Below are 16,466 nucleotides of genomic sequence, written 5' to 3'. Positions count from 1 at the left end.
CTACTGTCTGAGATCACAGTTGTCTAGAGTCGCGTGAAAGCTTTTAATCAAGCCACAAGATGACGAGATGGGATTATAATCACATCTTCATTCACTATTATTGATAGTCTCTCTCGAACGACGAAATGATCTGACGCGATAACTCGCCTCGGTTTTAAACGGATCTCATCGTAATCATCGGACACCTCCGAGACCACGTTATCATCATGATTCACTGACTATTGGGACCACCTGCGAATCAACAACAACTTATAATATGCATTCAACGTTCTCCCACTGTGTCGTGTTCGAGTCAACAAGCTATGCTGTTTTGGCATTAAGTTTTTTCTGGTTGTGTATACACGAAAAATGGATATCCTATGCTAAAGGGAAGGGCGGGAGTAAGGAGGGGGAAGTAGTAGTGCTGCAGATAATATGTATGTACAAATGAAATATGATGTGTGTGTGTGAGAGAGAGAAAGAGAATAATGTGAAATGTCCTTTTCCGTGTTTATCATTACCATGAACTTAAACGAGCAAGACTAGACCGACGCTCATCACGCCCAACATAGCAGCCAAAACGCTCGCATGCAGACCGGCTGGTGCGGACGATTTGGCGCTGGTGACAGTCTTGGCGTTGGACCCTCCAGAAGATCCAGAGCTGGAATCCGACGAATTGGATGATGCGGCGGAAGAGGAGGAAGAAGAAGAAGAAGAATCAGAGGTGACGACGACTGATTCGGGAAGGACAGCAGCGGCTGAGATGGGTTGAGTACCGATTTGACCGGAACCAATCATGATCATCTTTCCTTCAGATGGAACGCCATCTACGACGAGGAAGATCATAGCCGGACCAGGCTGGAAAACGTTCGAGTTAGGCGGCATCTGACTCGCGTGTATGGTGACCTCTCCAGTCTGCGCATTCTTCGTGTAGGTCGTGGCGAGCTCAAGGTATCGCTGACCAAAGTTGATGGCATGTGTGGAGAATCCAGTTCGGACGATCGTGATCTTGGTGTTTCCAGGGTCGGAAGACGATTTCGAAGGGGTGTAGGTAAGGTTCCAGAAGTCACCACCGTATGAGAGAGATTGAGGGAATGCAGACGTAGGTGCTGGTCGCTCCTCGTTGTACCAGAGAGGGTACCATCGCTCGACCTCGTACGAGGTAGACCATTGCGCAAAGGTAACATCCTTGTTGGGGTTGGAACCGGAGATGAGAACGGACGAGTCGGCAAGAAGAATAGCGGTCGAGTGGTACATTCTTTCTTGTGTAGATTCCCCGAGACCCTCTCGAGACCACCTAGAACCGGCAGGCGCGTTCGGGTTGTAGATCGCAGGTTGGTAAAGCGGAGCTTGACCGTAACTTTGTCCTATCGAATACTTGTCGTCACCGTAACCAGCAGTTCCCATGTTGACACCGTTACCCATCCACATGGTACCATCGGGAAGGTAGATGAATTGACCCATACTTCTGCCCTCGGGCATCGTGTCGTCATCAACATAGGTGGGGTTGGCGTCCTCGGGACTGATCCTCACACATGTGTCGTCCGCAGGTACGGCAGTGACGTTGAATTGGGCACCACCATCGGAGGAGAGGTTGAAGTTGGCATTAGACCCACCACAGAAGAGGATGGTGGCGGTATAGTTATTGGCGGGAGTAAGAGGGAGGATAGCATTGGCAGCAGAGGCAGGGTAGACTCGAACGGCATAAGGCATGTCGGGAAGAGGGGTCTCAGTCCTCTTGTCCATGTCGTAAAGGATGGTCTTGTAAGCGGCCTGCATGAACAGCTTGCCTGAGATGAGATGCAAAGTCAGCACTGGAAAGCGAATAGTATCACGAGGCAAACTCACCACCGGGCAAGAGCCATGTGAGGGGGAAGAGGTTGACGGGAACGGTGTAGTTGAGGAAGTCCATGTGGATAGCACCTGAAGCCTTCTTGGGCCAGTACTCGTATGTGGGGTTGTTCTGCACGAAGGTGGACACGTAGCTGTGTGGTGTGCACATGTCAGTAAGGAATTCACTTAATTGTGAGTGGACAGTATACTCACCCTCCGTTATTGTCACCACCAAGGACGATAAGCGAACCATCACCAAGCAACTCGACCGAAGGGTACCATCTCTTTCCCTGTGTGTGAAATCGAACGTCAGAAGTGATCCCGGAAAGTGTAGTGAGATGCAATCACTCACGCTCATTGTCAAAGCATCACCTCCTTCTTGCCAAGCACATTGACCATCATCACAGGGATCCAACATCCTGATCGCTGCACCTCCATCCGCATCGTTATACGGGTTTGCTCCGCCCGCATCTTTCGTCGCTACACCCTGATACGTGACAGGTTGGTTTCCACCAAACACGACCCACGAACCATTACCGACTGGTAAACCTGCTGCACAGAAAGTATTGGAGGAGACGGTCATGGCGGTGGCAGTGTTGGAGGCGAGATCGTACGTTGTTCCCCAGGCAGGATGGGTGAGACCATCGGCGTTGGTCACTTGCATAGAGTTGTTCTCGGCCTCTGCGGAGTGATCGAAGAGTCAGCACGGTCCTTTATATCGCTTTGACACGAATGACAAGAAAACAAAAGGGTTCTTGGCGATGGCGAGAAGCGTAAATGGGAGGAAGAGGAGGTACACCAGGATGGCATTGGTATCATGTGTAAGATGAAAGAAGAAGCCGATACGCACTATCCAAGATGTAAACCGTCTTCTCTGTACCCAGAAACATCATCTGCGCCGAAACACCTGAATCTCCTACAATCTCAAACCCACCAGGAACGACTCCCGTCGCTCTTGGTTTGACCTGTCGAGCAGCGAGATCACGATGTCTGACTTGTCGATCAGGTGTTGAGATGTGGTTTGCGTTGACGAGGGTTGTAGCGGCGAGAGCGAGGGAAAGGAGGGGTGTTGATGAGATCATGATGGGCGGAAGGGGTTAGGGGGTAGGAGGGGGAGGGGTTGGGTGACTGAAGTGGAGTTGAGGTCGTAAGACGAGAATGTGATACGTGATGTTGGTTGTTGATTGAATATAACTTTGTAGTATTAAAGATTGTTTATCGAAAGGTGTATTGACTCCGTTTCTATCCGAATGAGGGTTCGTGCGTGTGCGTGCTTGCGTTGGTCGTCAATGAGAGACAAGGTGAACTGTCCTCAAGTCAAGGGATGGAGGGATGATGGGTGGTTCGAGGTTAGAGATGGGGGCTGTGTATTGTTTAAAGGAGTGTGTTGTCGACCTCTGTCCCGAGGTTGTCCGAACCGAATAATCAAAGAGCAAAGAGAGATGATGAAGTCGAATGGAAACAAAGAGAAAGGATTGTGGTGCGATGAATTGAACAGCCGAAGTCGTTGTTGAGCTCGGACAGGATTGGAATCTGTGATTGGGTTGATGTTTTGTCAGATCTAGGTAGATGTGACAGGGTAGAAGAAAAGGTAAGAAAGGGGCGAGTTGAGACGAGAAAGAGGAACGGTGCACGACACAACACAACACCACAGACACCCACCCACCCAGTCTGATTTGTTATTTCGAGCTTGTTCCTGAGATGAGATTGATATGGTGCACCAGATGGTGAATCGGGTGAGTGATAGGATTTGTCGTTATGCGGGGAGAAGGGAAGGGGAGGATGGTCCGGTGGACGAGGGTATTGTTTGTCGTGAGAATGTACGATATATGAATGAGAGTGATTATGCACGATACATTTCATTCAGAGAGATAGATGCTGTCTATAAGGAATGTTATGCAGGAAGGGGGGTGGTCCATGCACACACACACACGAAACGAGGCCCGTGGCTGGAGTGGAATGATTATTTGAGTGACAGAGTGAAACGCGTCTCTCTCCCTCCCTTGCCCGTTCCCCACTCGCGCAATACAAAGAAGCCAGTCGCGCAACAACAATTGCACGAATTCACGCAATGCCCGGTTACATACTCCTCCTTGGTTTCCCCCTTTCACCCTGATTCATTAAGGGTCTGAACACAAAAAGAGCGACGATCCCCTTAGCACAACAACTACCAGTAAACAATACAAGTACTCACCTCGTTTCATCCATTGGTACTTGCTTTTATTACAATCACAATACTGGATTTGGGTTCTTGTCGTTGCTGGGCTACATGCATCTTGGCATGGCCTAAACTCGTTCACATCATGTTGACCTCGTCATCTGTGTACATGGGTTTGCCACATGTCAGTCGATTGGCATGTTTGTTTGTAGGATCCATCATACATCGATGTGATAGATTCATCTTCATGCTACAGTTCTCCTTGTTTCCAGATGCTTTGATTCTAAACGAACCGATTCGTGAATGAGAGTCAATTCTATACGCTGCTTTCCCAGCAATCGCCCGTCCCTGCTTGTGATCCTTCCTCGTTCTCATTCTCATTTTCATGGTCGCGGGACTGCCTTCGTCCAACAACCATCTGACAGTCCTCCTTGTTCTAGCACGCGGTCTCCCTACAATATGTCTCATGTCTGTTCTTCCCCTCACCCTTCCTCACAAGAAGTACTCGTGCATCATCGGTCTCTTTTGCGGTATCGATCGCGCATCTTGAGGAGCCGCATCAAACACCTTGTATTCTTGTCGCAGGTTCTCGTCAAGCTCCAACACGCTCGCCGTGTTTCCGCATCTGAGTACAGCCGTCGAGTCAGCGCTACGCTCCATAAGGGGACTCGTCTTTCCACTCACCGATAACAGTAGTTGGGTGCTGACCACACCGTCACAATCTTTCGATCGAACATGAGCTGCAGAACAGTCACAAAGTCAGCTTCCATATCCGTTTGCCACCTATAGCCTAGTCTTGAAACATACCTTATACCCCTCCATCACTAACTGATGCGCTCTAGCTATCAGTTCGATATCGTTGTTGTGGTTGAATTGCTATGTGGAGTGAGTCAGCTACGTTCGCGAAAGTCATCCAGTTGTAGATGGTCAGCTCACGTCTACAACATCGCTACCGAACAAGAATCCTGCACCTCGCGGTGACATTCCCCAGCCGGTGATGTCTGTGAAGGTGTATGTCAGGGAGGTCCACAGGACTTCGCATAAGGGACGATTACGCACCGTCCGGATCTGACCATAACAGATCGCACATCGGTCCTTCGTGCGGTACCTCCTGCCGTCTGTCGATGACTCTGATCTGTAGGAGTAATAAGACATCAGCAATCGCACCATGTGACGACCTCCAGCTTCTCCTTCCACAGTCTCCTTTCCGCTCCACACTACCCAATGAGTGTAACGACCTTGCCCTAGTATGGACCGCATGAAAATAGTAGAACACGCTCGCACTCACCTGATCCAGTCTTCCCACTTGCGGACTCAATCCCCCATGTACACAAAACACCCTTCCATCCACCACACATCCCAAACTCAGATAATCAAAGACATCACAGCAATATCTCCAGACATTACTACTCCCGTATTTCCTCTGACATTCGTCGTAGAATCCATACACTTGGGTGATCTGTCTCGATTCGTGATTACCTCGTATGAGGGTTATTCTATCTGGATATCTGACTTTGAGTAGGAGTAAGAGGAGGAATGTTTCGACGGAATAGAATCCTCGATCGACAAAGTCGCCTAGAGCATGAGCGGGTCAGTTATCAGCCCCATATAGAATAACCCATAGAGCGGAAGAGAGGGACCTGGTGGTGGAAGGCAGATCTGTAAAGGGAACAATTCGGATGAGGCGACTCACCCATGAAGATGTAGTTCGTCTCTGGACAAAATCCACCGATCTTGAATAACTCCATCAGGTCGAAGAATTGTCCATGTATATCACCACATATCTATGAAGGAACCAACATCAGCTTTCTGTGCACATGATGTTCCTCATCGGGATCACCCTTCCCTCATTCCATCGTGTGTGTATCCCTCGACCCCAATCCCCCATCTACGTCCTAACTTCATTCCGCCCCTCGCCATACTTTCGCACAGAGAGCTTGCGACGATAGATAGCCCATACTCACCGTGACTGGACTATCAACATATTGCACATTCCCCTCTTCCATCAATATCTCCTTGGCCTTGAGACAAAGCTCTTTGACGGCTGATTCGGGTATGATCTCGCATCGTTTCAGCTGGGCGATTTGTCTATGTAAAGTGGTGCAGAGCAGAACAGCGAGGTCGTGTCGTGACGGACATCCAAGAAGGAGTGGATCGGGAAGAGGATGAAGATGATAGGTACGTAGGATACAGCAAGGGCAACAGGGAGAATGTTTAATGGGCAGGAGGAAGAGAAAGGGGTAGGTACATCTGTCAACAAACGCCTTGCCTAGACAGGCATCATCAAGATAGTAGGGACCAACTCACTTATCCAGATCTGAAGATAATGACATGACGCCTCTTCAATTCCCGTCTAGATATCGATCTCCTCAAGAGTCGAGCACTAATCTGATCCGTCACACGAGACGGATGATTGGAGTAATGTTCGATTCAAGGTCGTGGTCGTCCCGTCGATAAGAGAGAAGTATCTACTATTCTCCCGACCGTCGTTTCTATTTATTACTTGTAGTTGTGCGAGACTTATCGCTTTTCGATGCTTTTCTTCTAGGTGATTAGGTTACTGTGTTGGGTGTTTGGATTGAGGAGAGGAAGAGGAAGATTAGATTCGATGTTTTCAGGTGGCAACTGCAGACGGACGATTGATTGAATGAATGATTAGCGTGATATCGAATCAACATGTAAAGTGGGGGGAGCAATCATCAAGAAGGTGAAGAAGGTGGTGACTGATTTCTGGCGTCATCCGACCTCTTTTGCCACTTGTAAACTTATATGAATATAGCCGTGCTACCTACTTTGATGGTCAATGATATCTCGCTCATCCCTTCTGCTTGTTGTATACATCGATCGCTGTTGTAAGGAATTGCCTCTCGCTATGATACTAGCACCATATCGTTTTCTTTCCCGCTCAGCGTCTTTTGGTCAACACGATGAAGAACCGTCTTCCCGCCTCACTTGCTCGATAGGGTCCGGGTCGATGCCCTCTCACCGGAGCGTGTCGAGCACATTCTCCTTCTTTACCCATTTGAAAAGTAGATTTCAAATCTCATCATCTCTATTTATTGGCAAACGGAAACCCGAACCATCTCACTCTCCTCGAGAGGAATATTCTGACCAAGTGTCATCGCCACAACCCTCGCCATACCCTCTTATCGGAACACAGCGCTTGACTCGCGATCACGATGGGGCTCGCGCACTGCTTGAAGAAGTGGAAAATATATGAAAGGAAGATGGGACGTCGTTACAAGATGAATTTAGGGAATGTCTGAGAAATGCTTCGTGTCTAAAAATTACAGATCCGTCCAAGGGCTTGATAGGTGAGCTTCGTGACTCCGCCAAAGATCGTTGCGGACACAAGTGCAAGCTGACAAGTGATCAGAGGAGCTTCTGCCTTGCAGCTGGTCAAAAAGTGACTCTGAGAACTGCGATCGGGATCGAAGGGAAAATTCGCCTAAACAAAGCAATAAGCCAATCATGGAAGAGATGAATCCTGTAACGTCGATCCCTCTAATCACTGTCACTCCTCCTCTCGATGGGCGGGCTCGATGCTGTATGTCTAATATGCCGAACAACACCATAGATCCGTCGATTCTAAATAGGGAACCTGAGTATCCTCCAACTTTACTTTTTCAGCACTTGAAATGCCTTCACCGCTCAATTGGCGACTCTCCTCCTCATCAATCACCTCCCCCAGACAAAAGTCCTGAGAATGGACCGGCTCGAACCCGTCAGCGTCACAAGAGAAGAAGACGTCATCCCTACATCAATTCGACTCGAGCCAGACTCACAGACTCACATCTAACCACGATCAGTACTATGAGCTACGAGTCGCTGTTGATCACTCCTCGTCGGATCGTTCGACCATCCGCACCGGTTCCTCCTTCCACTTCTCCTTCCATCACGGTATATTCAATCCTCACCGGCCCCCACCAACTCCACACCCGATCGCTTCACGACTCGACTCCCCTATCTGCTCGGTACACCCCTCCTGCTCTACTGCCCACGTATGAACGTGATCGACGAGCTTACATTTCACACTTTGACGAGAGTCCAACGCCACCAACTACGTGGGTGCTAGTTGAACCTCCAGATGTGGAAGACAGGTTGACGATCGACCTCTGGTAAGGGACAAAGACGCGTTGAGATTCGGAAATCGCGCGAGGTTTGAGGTAGAGGAGCAGAATGATCAGGAAAGGCTGAAGATGTTTTCAAGTCGAAACTGAATTTCTATAAGTTGTACATGTTGTTACCATAGTCCCCTCGTTGTACACGTATACTGTACTGTAGTACGCTAGTGATTCCAGTGCTTTATCGCATCTCACTACAGGAGCGATGTTGTTTTTTTCAGCATATTTGTAGACTGTGCGTCTCTGTAGCACTGTCCCACTTCGTCCTGTTACCGCGATATTCCACATGTATTTCGTTTGTACCGTACACAATCCTGTTCTTGACAGTATCATATCATTCATCGCATTATCCCGTGCACTCGCAATTTCATCCACTACACCACTACAGCCCCTCGTGTGGCAACTTGACAACACATAACAAGAACAACGCCCCGACGCCGTAACGTCATAGACTACAATACAAATGTAGATGCGATATACTACTCGTTCTTTCCCCAATCTCTTGGAAAGACAAGTCCTAAAAGTCGCACCTATCAACCCTCCGTGCGGATAGGAGAGATTGCCAAAGAATGGATTGATCTTCGCCATTCTTTTTTCCCCTCTATACAAGATGTATAGTTAGAGAAAAAATCAACAACTCTTTCACCTTCGTAGAAGGAGAAGGAGATGAGAAGAGAACCTTTACGTCCGTAGGGGTTCGTTCGACTCGGGAAGAGGAAGAACGAAAGACGAAAGATTCTCTTATGGCGTGGTATGATGAGATGTTGATTTTCCAAGAAAAAAAAAAGATCGAAAGATACGAAAGGATTGATCAAAGCAAAGGGTGATTCAAAACAAGCAACAAAAAGAACGAAGAACGACAGATTACAACAGATAGTGTAAGATCAACCGAACCAATGACTGAACAGAGCGAGCAATCAGTGCACGCTCCCTCCCCTCCGCCACGCCCTTACGGCTTCCTTCTCTTCCCCGAAATCGGACTTCCAGCCAATTTCGAAGAAACCCAAGGCTTATAACCCCTCTTCGAAGCTGGTTCAGGCGGGTTTTCCACAAACACACCATGTTGTCTGGGCGGTTTCGGTTCGTCCTGCGCAAGGAGACGTTCCATGACTTTCTGCTTCGCAGAATTCGCATTTGGGATCGGATCAGTATATCCCCCGAGGGCAGATTGGACCTGCGCTTCTTCCGCTGATCGGGTGGGCAAAGGAGAAGACGTGAAAAGTGATGGTGGGTTGGCGATGAAGCTGGAACTCGAGCCTTGTCCACCTGATTTAGTGATGAAGTCAGCGCTTTCTTCGACCTTTACTCGTACAATGCAGACAGAACTTACCCTCGTCTCCCTCCAAGACATCTCCCAACATCGCTTCCACTTCACCTTTTTCATCCAACTCGGACGGTTCGTTCATGGCAAGTTCCTCATCTGTCGGACCAGCTCCGAAGATGAATCGCCGTGGCGGACCTGCAGGCATCGTGTTGGATAACGCAGATGGCCCTGCGGTCGCAGAGTCCGAGAACGAGAAGTTGAAGTTGAGAGGAGTCGGAGCTGACAGTATCGAATTCTGACTAGATGGCCCTGCGGACTCTGTTGTGGTTGCAGAGGAGCGAGGGATCGAAAAGGTGAACCCTTGACTCGATGGTCCAGCCGAATTTGATGGACCGGCAGCCTCAGTGCTGGTTCTGGAGGGTCCAGGAAGTGAGAAAATAAAACCTTGCGAAGCTTGCGAGACTGGAGTCGCAGCCTCGATCGCTCTCGGAGGGTTTTCACCAACTGCAGCTGGACGAGGCATCGAGAAATTGAATGCCTGCGGATCATGATGCGCCTGACTGGAGATGGAAACGTCCGCAGGGGCAGGAGTGTGCGACGCGGTCGCTGCAGCCGCCGTATCCGTGACAGAGGGGCCTGGATCAGAAGAAGTTGAGGGAGACACTGAAATTACTTGGAGGGAAGGTGGCATCGCCACAGACTCGCTAGGTTGAGTTGCCGAAGCCGTCTCCGACGTCGCTATGGCCGGACCTGGAACCGTGAGGGTGACATTTTGTGTTGCCGGCGGTGATAACGGCGCTGGGGTGGGATTTTCGGCGAGTAATGGACCTGTAGACTCGCTGGCAGGTGTGACTTGTTGCTCAGGCACCACTGAAGTATTTGGTTCGGTAGAAGTCGACTCGGCGGGTGGGTCCGGTGTTGCCTGTTCGGCAACGCTCTCTACCGCCGACGGATTGGAATGCGACACCGAAAGAGACAGCCTAGGTCTCTTGACAAACGTACGTAAAGGGGTAGTAGGCGGAGTCGAGCGAATGGCTGGTGTAACAGCGATAGGTGGGGAGACAACAGTTGTGACCGACGATGCGCGTGCGGTAGGGTGAGGTGATACATTGAAAGCGGCCGGCGGGCTAGCCGGAGGAGACGGGATCGAAACGACAGGTGCGTTGTTGGTGACGGGCACGGAGGCAGCAGTGGCAGGCACGATAGCAGGCGGTGGTGGAACTGGGAAGGCAAAGCCTTGGAACGGTGTGGCAGGGGTTGTGATTGAAGCAGTACCGACAGTACCAGCCGATGCTGGGGTGGTGATCGCTGGTTCGGGAACAGGCACATACTGACTACTGCCATGTGTGAGGGCAGAAATAACAGTAGGAGACGGGGCGGGGGCGGAAACAACAGGGAGTTGAGTAAACCAATCGGGGTCGAAGTATTGAGCCGGGGTTTGAGTCCATGGTATGGCGGAGGATCCTTGAGCTTGGAATTGATTTTCTGTAGCCATCGCCACGTCATCTTGCTCAAATTGGAACCCTCGATCCATTTCCATTTCGCTCAATGGGTCCAATAACCGTTCAATCTCCATGGTTTCGTCCCAAATGAAATCGTTCTCCAGCCCCTCAACGTTCATCTGATCACTTTCCGCTCCATGAGGCTGCTACGTTCGGAAGTTAGTGGCGTTCTATATATTACAAATAGAGGTGACTCACCCCAAATCCTGGCTCGTACATGTCTAAAGCAGGCATGTCCGTAGGTGTAGAGAAGACCGGGAAGAGATGTGTCGCTTCCGAAGGCCGTATCGGTGTGAAATCGGCGAGACTTGATTGCTCGTTCCAGACATGGTGCCAGTCGGAAGTCGGCTGTACCGGTTTGATAAAAGGTGCAGGGACATTGTAGGCGTGTGATGGTGTCGTTCTGTTCGGTATTATTTGGTTCACCTGGCTATTTGGCAAGTGGATCCAATCGAATGAGGGTGTTGCTGATCCGACGGTTGTGACGGGTGAAGGATAGTTGAACTCCGGTCGGGTCACCGTGGACGGTGACAGTGTATTCGCCTGATCTTGCTTAGTATGGATCCAGGGGAAAGACGGAGCTGCCGAGTACACAGTGTTTGCGGCGATGTTGTGGTTCATTGCCGCGGGCCGAACGGGGTTATATATAGTCGCATTCGTTTGTTCGTACGAGGTGTTTAGCCAATCCAGCGATGAAGCTGTCAGCAGGTCTGAGGCGGAAGGACTTTTGGCTCGCTGCGTGAGTTTTTGTTTTCGAACCTTGCGCACGTCGTCTTTGATTTTCTCGCTGATTTTCATTTTTCGCACCACCGCCCTCTCCACCTTCCTCGTCAGATGGCTCATCCCCACTCCGACCGCTCGATGGATTTCGGCTTGTAATCCACCTGTCAGAAATTCTCCCATCGCCTCTTTCACCACTTGTCTCATGTCCTCCTTCATGACTTGTCTCATTTCCGTATTCAGGATTTCCCGAAGCGTAGCGGAGTTGATCGCTGGAATTTCTGTCACTGGTTCTGTCGATACAGACTTGTCTACCATACGCATCGGTTGCGCGTGCATGGCTGGAAGTGTTTGATTCGAATGGGCACTCGATATTTCAGACAACGAAGAAGGTCCAGCCTTACGCACAGAATGTATCAGCTTGGTATGTCGACCACTTGTGATGAACTCACCTTGCTACGCCTGTCTTCAGACGTCGTGTGAATCTGATCACTCGCGTCCAGCAGTGTCTTCTGCCGAGCAGCCAAAGCGCCCATGTCTGGCCGGTATGATTTTCGGGTGAGTGGACCATTGTAGATGTTCCTTGGGTTCGAAGGTGCTCCGTTGAACACAAGACCGAGAGTATTGGTGAAAGGAAGCTGTGAGGAATCCATATGTCAGTTTATATTTCAAGTGACGGGCCGGAGCGGGACAAAATTACTGGAAGTTGAACTCACCTTCTTGGCGTAATTCTCGTCTCCTGATATAGTCGGTTGCTGAGGGGTTCTGAGCAATACATGGTTTGGACTCGTAGGCGAGAAAGACAGAGGAGGCACTCGAGTGATATGATTAATCGGTGTCGTCGGAGTCTGCTTTACAGGAACTACGGACGTCGGCACTGAATTCGACGCGTCAAAAGCGCTTCTGACGGAGGTCTTGCCTTTCAATTCAGACTTTTCATGAGAGCGGGATGCAGCTACGCGATTACGATCACTTCGATTCTCGGGAGTCGTTTGAGTCGCCTTAACGCCTTCTGGTGGCGATTTGTCGGTCGGTCGGTCTGCGGCCGGTGATTCGGAAGACGAGCTATCGCCACCCGCTCGACTGTTGTTGTTCTTCGCCAATTCCGGAGCAAACGTCACAGACGACGCAGACGGAACTCGCACACCGTGACCAGCACGACTGTAATTATAGTCAATAGGCGTATGATCGGGCACACGACGCTTCTTGAGATCGAATGGCGGTCGGGGTGGTGGATTCTTGCTAAAATTCCAGTGGATGCGAGTGATTTTGCGTGTCTCGTATTCATCAGAGTTTACTCTGGTTTCGTTACCATTCGTGTCAGGTGCGAGAGACGATATGGCGGTCGCATTGAATTGAGAGTGTTCGTCACTGGGTTTCTTTGGGCCCTGTCCGATGTGCGGAGCATCCGCCTTCACTTTCGAAGTAGTAGCGGCTTTCGGTTGTATTGTATTGGCAGGTGCGGAAGCCGAAGTCTGACGGTGACGAGGCGATGTAGCGGTTGGGGTTACAGGTTTGACGGGCCAAAAACCAGTTTTGTATGGCGAATGAGGGAATTGCGATTCTCGCTTATCTGGCCAGCTGATACGGGGATCACGATATCGTCTTGTCGACTCGACATTTACTTCGGGAGGACGTATGAGCGTCAGCAAAAATCTTGTATAGCAAATGTAACGTGGATGCGATGCAGAACGACGACTGGGTAGAGGGGTTTGGAAAGAAGATGCGGAAAGAATATACTGACCTTGTTTTTCTCTGTGAGAAGACTTACGCTGGTACGCTCGTTCCGCTTCTTGTTGTCGTTGTCGTTGTTCGAGAGCCAGCTCGATCTGCTTGAACGTCGCATTCGCAGGCATCTCGATGCCCTGTATACTGATTGTCCTCCTCTGACCAGACATGTCGGATTCCGAAAGATGGGTCAAGAAGGTCTTGGATGTGAAGAATCGTAGGATGAAGATGATGATGGCGTAATAGAATAGACCGACGATGAGAGTCGATAATGATTCTAGGGAAAAGGTGATGGGTGGGAAGGTAAATAGGAGTTGTTGCAGAAAAGCAAGCATGTTAATGTGCTAGTGGTTGGAATTATGATATGGATGGATTGATGAATGGATGGATAAGATTGAAGAAGTAGAAATGATGAAGTGGAAATGTGAGCGGATACTGTACTTATATTTGAATGAGTGGCCAAATCAGCAACATGACAGCGGCAGAGGCAGTGCTTTGCCGTTCATTGCGTATGTTAACCCCCCTATCCGAGAGCTAAACCCCCTATCCTCGAGTCTCAAGTGAGACAGTGCGGAAATCAAGAGAACTTTGTTTCTAAGGGACATATATTAGTCACCAACCGTAAATGGTTTTTTCTTATCACCGTGACCTCACCTCGAAGGACCAAGATTCGTCCTCGTCCGACTTCTTCTTCACGGGCCGAGTCCGTCAGACTGTGTGAGAGGGTTGCCGTCGTCTAGAAGTTGAGTTGATGCTCGGATTCGGCATCGCAGGGAGAAGAAAAAATAGAGTCGCTCTTGGCTGATGTAAAGTTCAGAGTTCACAACCGACCCTGTCGACAAAGTAGTTGCCGGTAATGCAGCTTCTGTTTGTACCCATACGTCAATGCCGGTCGTAAATGGCGAACACCTGACAAACAGTTCAGTAAATGCAATCAGTCGTACTGAATTACACCCTCCTCTCATTGCAAAAACATGTTGGCGACAAGTAAATGCATGTTGTAGTCTGGCTGGGAAAATGTCCCGGCTGTGATGATGGAAGCAACCAAGTGAGATATCTAAAAAAAAAAACAGAATGCGCAATTGATCAGCCAAAGCGCTTATATATAGTAGATTGGAGCAGCTTCATATAGCTGCCTGGGTGGATTCACTCCACTCACAATACAGACAGTCCGAAAAGTCTAGAGAAAATAACCAGACATTGTTTTATCTCCTTTTCTTCGCTTGGTTCGGGTTCTTTCGACCGTGACCGATGGATGGCATTCCACCACCTCCTGATCGACCTTTTCCAGACATGCCGACAGATATGATCTCGGGCAACCACTGTGCATCTATTAGCGGCTGGTCGGGTTTGTAAGTTTCGGGGATCACTCACGTCAGGATCGTTCCAGCCTTTCAAAACACCTTTTGCTGCTCTTCTCTCTTCCTTCTCCTTCTTGATATCCTGATGTCTAACAGCGTCCGACCATTCTCTTTGATCTTCTCGCAAAATCAGACCACTTCCGCCTTTCACTTGACCCTTTGATCGACCCATCTTTGGATCAGGGATGGAATAGATTGTTCCTCGTGTGTGATATTGGAAGTTCTTCTTAAGATGGAGTGATTGTTTACCGGTTTTGGAGTCGGTGGTGACGGTCGTTCGCATAAGGGTGGCATTACCGCATGAAGGACAGAATCGTTTGCTCGAGTCTTTGCAGATCCTGCCGGCAGACAAAACATCAGAATTTGACCCATACGGGATATACACATATGCGGTAAGCGAGGAACCGTTCAACTCACTTGAAACAAGCGTGACATCTTAGAACCCAGCTCTTCACTTTGCTGATCTTCTTTCCACCTTCTCCAACCAGACCCAATCCCATACCCAACAATATATTTTGCACCGCGAAATCTCCAGTCATACAAGCCACGGCAGGAGGTTTGGCTGCAGAACCACTGGGAGTGATAAGACCGAGATCACGGGATCGGTGAGTGGTGAGATTCGCAGGGTTGATCCATTCACCTCCATCCGATTCGTCCTCCTCTTCTTGATCTTGTGTTTGGTCCTCAGTGGATTGATCGATAACGGAATCGGCAGATTGAGTGTTGTCAGTCGTAGTTGGGGCGTCGACATCGACTTCTTCTTGTTGTTCTGTTGGTGCCTCGGAGTCAAGCAAGACCTGCTCGATCGACTGTGTGACTTCTTCCACGCCATGCGCACCCTCTTGGTCTTGCTCTTCCTCTGAATCGGACTCGCTCGCAATGTCTTCATGCTCTGGCTGTGCTTCCTCTCTCTCCTCGTCCTGCTTGGCATCCTCATTTGTCGGCTCGGCCTCCTCCTTGATCTCTTCCACCTTCTTGGGCTTTTTCTGTCCTGGTTCCGTTCTGATACCCTCTACACCGTTCAAGAGTACCTCGTACTGATATGTCAGAGCGGCTACTGATAAATCTGTTGTCGAAAGGACTGCGAAATCTCCCGTCTTCTTGGCGAATGCCGAGACTGTAACAATACCGATTAAGATTAGCATTAACCTCAGTCAAAGCCATGTTTCGGCGCGACCTCAACCGCAAAGAACGCTCACCCTTTGCCATAGAGTCAGCTGTTGGATTCTCGACTCTGATATCTACTCCTGTCAACTTCAATCGCTCCCAATGTTCTCTAGCTTTCGGATCTCTCAACTCGGCAAGTACGAGCGGTGTAGTATGGAACGTTGTTGCCAGATGTCGGAGCGGTGTGAGGGAGAGTAAAGGTCCAGCATCGAGGATGAGATGTTCGATCGTTGATTTTTCGGAGCTGGAGTTCGAGCTGGAGGCGACTGGAGGAAGGGACTGTGTTGATGGTCCAGGTGTAGGAAGTTCTTCATTCTGTTTTGATGGTGTTGCTGTTACAGCGGTGGCAGCGGGAGTAGCGATGGAGATAATACTAGGCTCGCCTGAAGCGGGCTTCGCTATAGCGCTATATGAAAGCACCATGATGCTTCTGTAATTGTGATTGTGAGTATAGCGATTGATCACTAAGCTTTTTCAATTGAGACAACATACATGTACAGATTATCACGAGTGGACCTGTCAGGTGGAGAAGGAGATACATGCCACTCTTGAAATTATTTGATTACATTTCCATTTATTACAATTTATCCCATCAACAGACCCAAAAATAGTATCCAAAAGGTACTGCTT

The 16,466-nt window shown here is 49.4% G+C and overlaps 5 protein-coding genes across 5 annotated transcripts; 1 reads left to right on the top strand and 4 right to left on the bottom strand.

Moving 5' to 3' along the window:
* Positions 1-507: 507 nt before the first annotated feature.
* Positions 508-2,894, bottom strand: CI109_107240 (uncharacterized protein; the record flags this gene model as incomplete). The annotated part of the gene is made up of 5 exons (XM_032003697.1): positions 508-1,769; positions 1,828-1,964; positions 2,026-2,102; positions 2,165-2,493; positions 2,663-2,894. 5 exons carry the CDS (start codon positions 2,892-2,894, stop codon positions 508-510), a joined length of 2,037 nt encoding a protein of 678 aa, XP_031862110.1.
* A 1,568-nt stretch (positions 2,895-4,462) lies between these two features.
* On the bottom strand, positions 4,463-6,303 carry CI109_107239 (serine/threonine-protein phosphatase PP-X isozyme 1; the record flags this gene model as incomplete). Its single annotated transcript, XM_032003696.1, has 9 exons — positions 4,463-4,595; positions 4,655-4,710; positions 4,778-4,846; positions 4,907-4,971; positions 5,030-5,105; positions 5,259-5,545; positions 5,664-5,754; positions 5,935-6,058; positions 6,278-6,303. The coding sequence occupies 9 exons, from the start codon at positions 6,301-6,303 to the stop codon at positions 4,463-4,465; spliced, it is 927 nt and encodes a 308-aa protein (XP_031862109.1).
* Positions 6,304-7,783: 1,480 nt separating this feature from the next.
* Positions 7,784-8,092, top strand: CI109_107238 (uncharacterized protein; the record flags this gene model as incomplete). Its single annotated transcript, XM_032003695.1, has 1 exon — positions 7,784-8,092. The coding sequence occupies one exon, from the start codon at positions 7,784-7,786 to the stop codon at positions 8,090-8,092; it is 309 nt and encodes a 102-aa protein (XP_031862108.1).
* A 951-nt stretch (positions 8,093-9,043) lies between these two features.
* Positions 9,044-13,643, bottom strand: CI109_107237 (uncharacterized protein; the record flags this gene model as incomplete). Its single annotated transcript, XM_032003694.1, has 6 exons — positions 9,044-9,360; positions 9,425-11,006; positions 11,059-11,979; positions 12,033-12,218; positions 12,297-13,204; positions 13,352-13,643. The coding sequence occupies 6 exons, from the start codon at positions 13,641-13,643 to the stop codon at positions 9,044-9,046; spliced, it is 4,206 nt and encodes a 1,401-aa protein (XP_031862107.1).
* An 870-nt stretch (positions 13,644-14,513) lies between these two features.
* Positions 14,514-16,259, bottom strand: CI109_107236 (uncharacterized protein; the record flags this gene model as incomplete). The annotated part of the gene is made up of 4 exons (XM_032003693.1): positions 14,514-14,630; positions 14,683-15,007; positions 15,087-15,786; positions 15,869-16,259. 4 exons carry the CDS (start codon positions 16,257-16,259, stop codon positions 14,514-14,516), a joined length of 1,533 nt encoding a protein of 510 aa, XP_031862106.1.
* Positions 16,260-16,466: the final 207 nt, after the last annotated feature.

Source organism: Kwoniella shandongensis, chromosome 14 (genome assembly GCF_008629635.2).
Source record: "Kwoniella shandongensis chromosome 14, complete sequence".
NCBI lineage: Eukaryota > Fungi > Basidiomycota > Tremellomycetes > Tremellales > Cryptococcaceae > Kwoniella > Kwoniella shandongensis.
The sequence above is the reverse complement of the archived record's forward strand: the minus strand, read 5'-3'. Positions and strand labels throughout refer to the sequence as shown.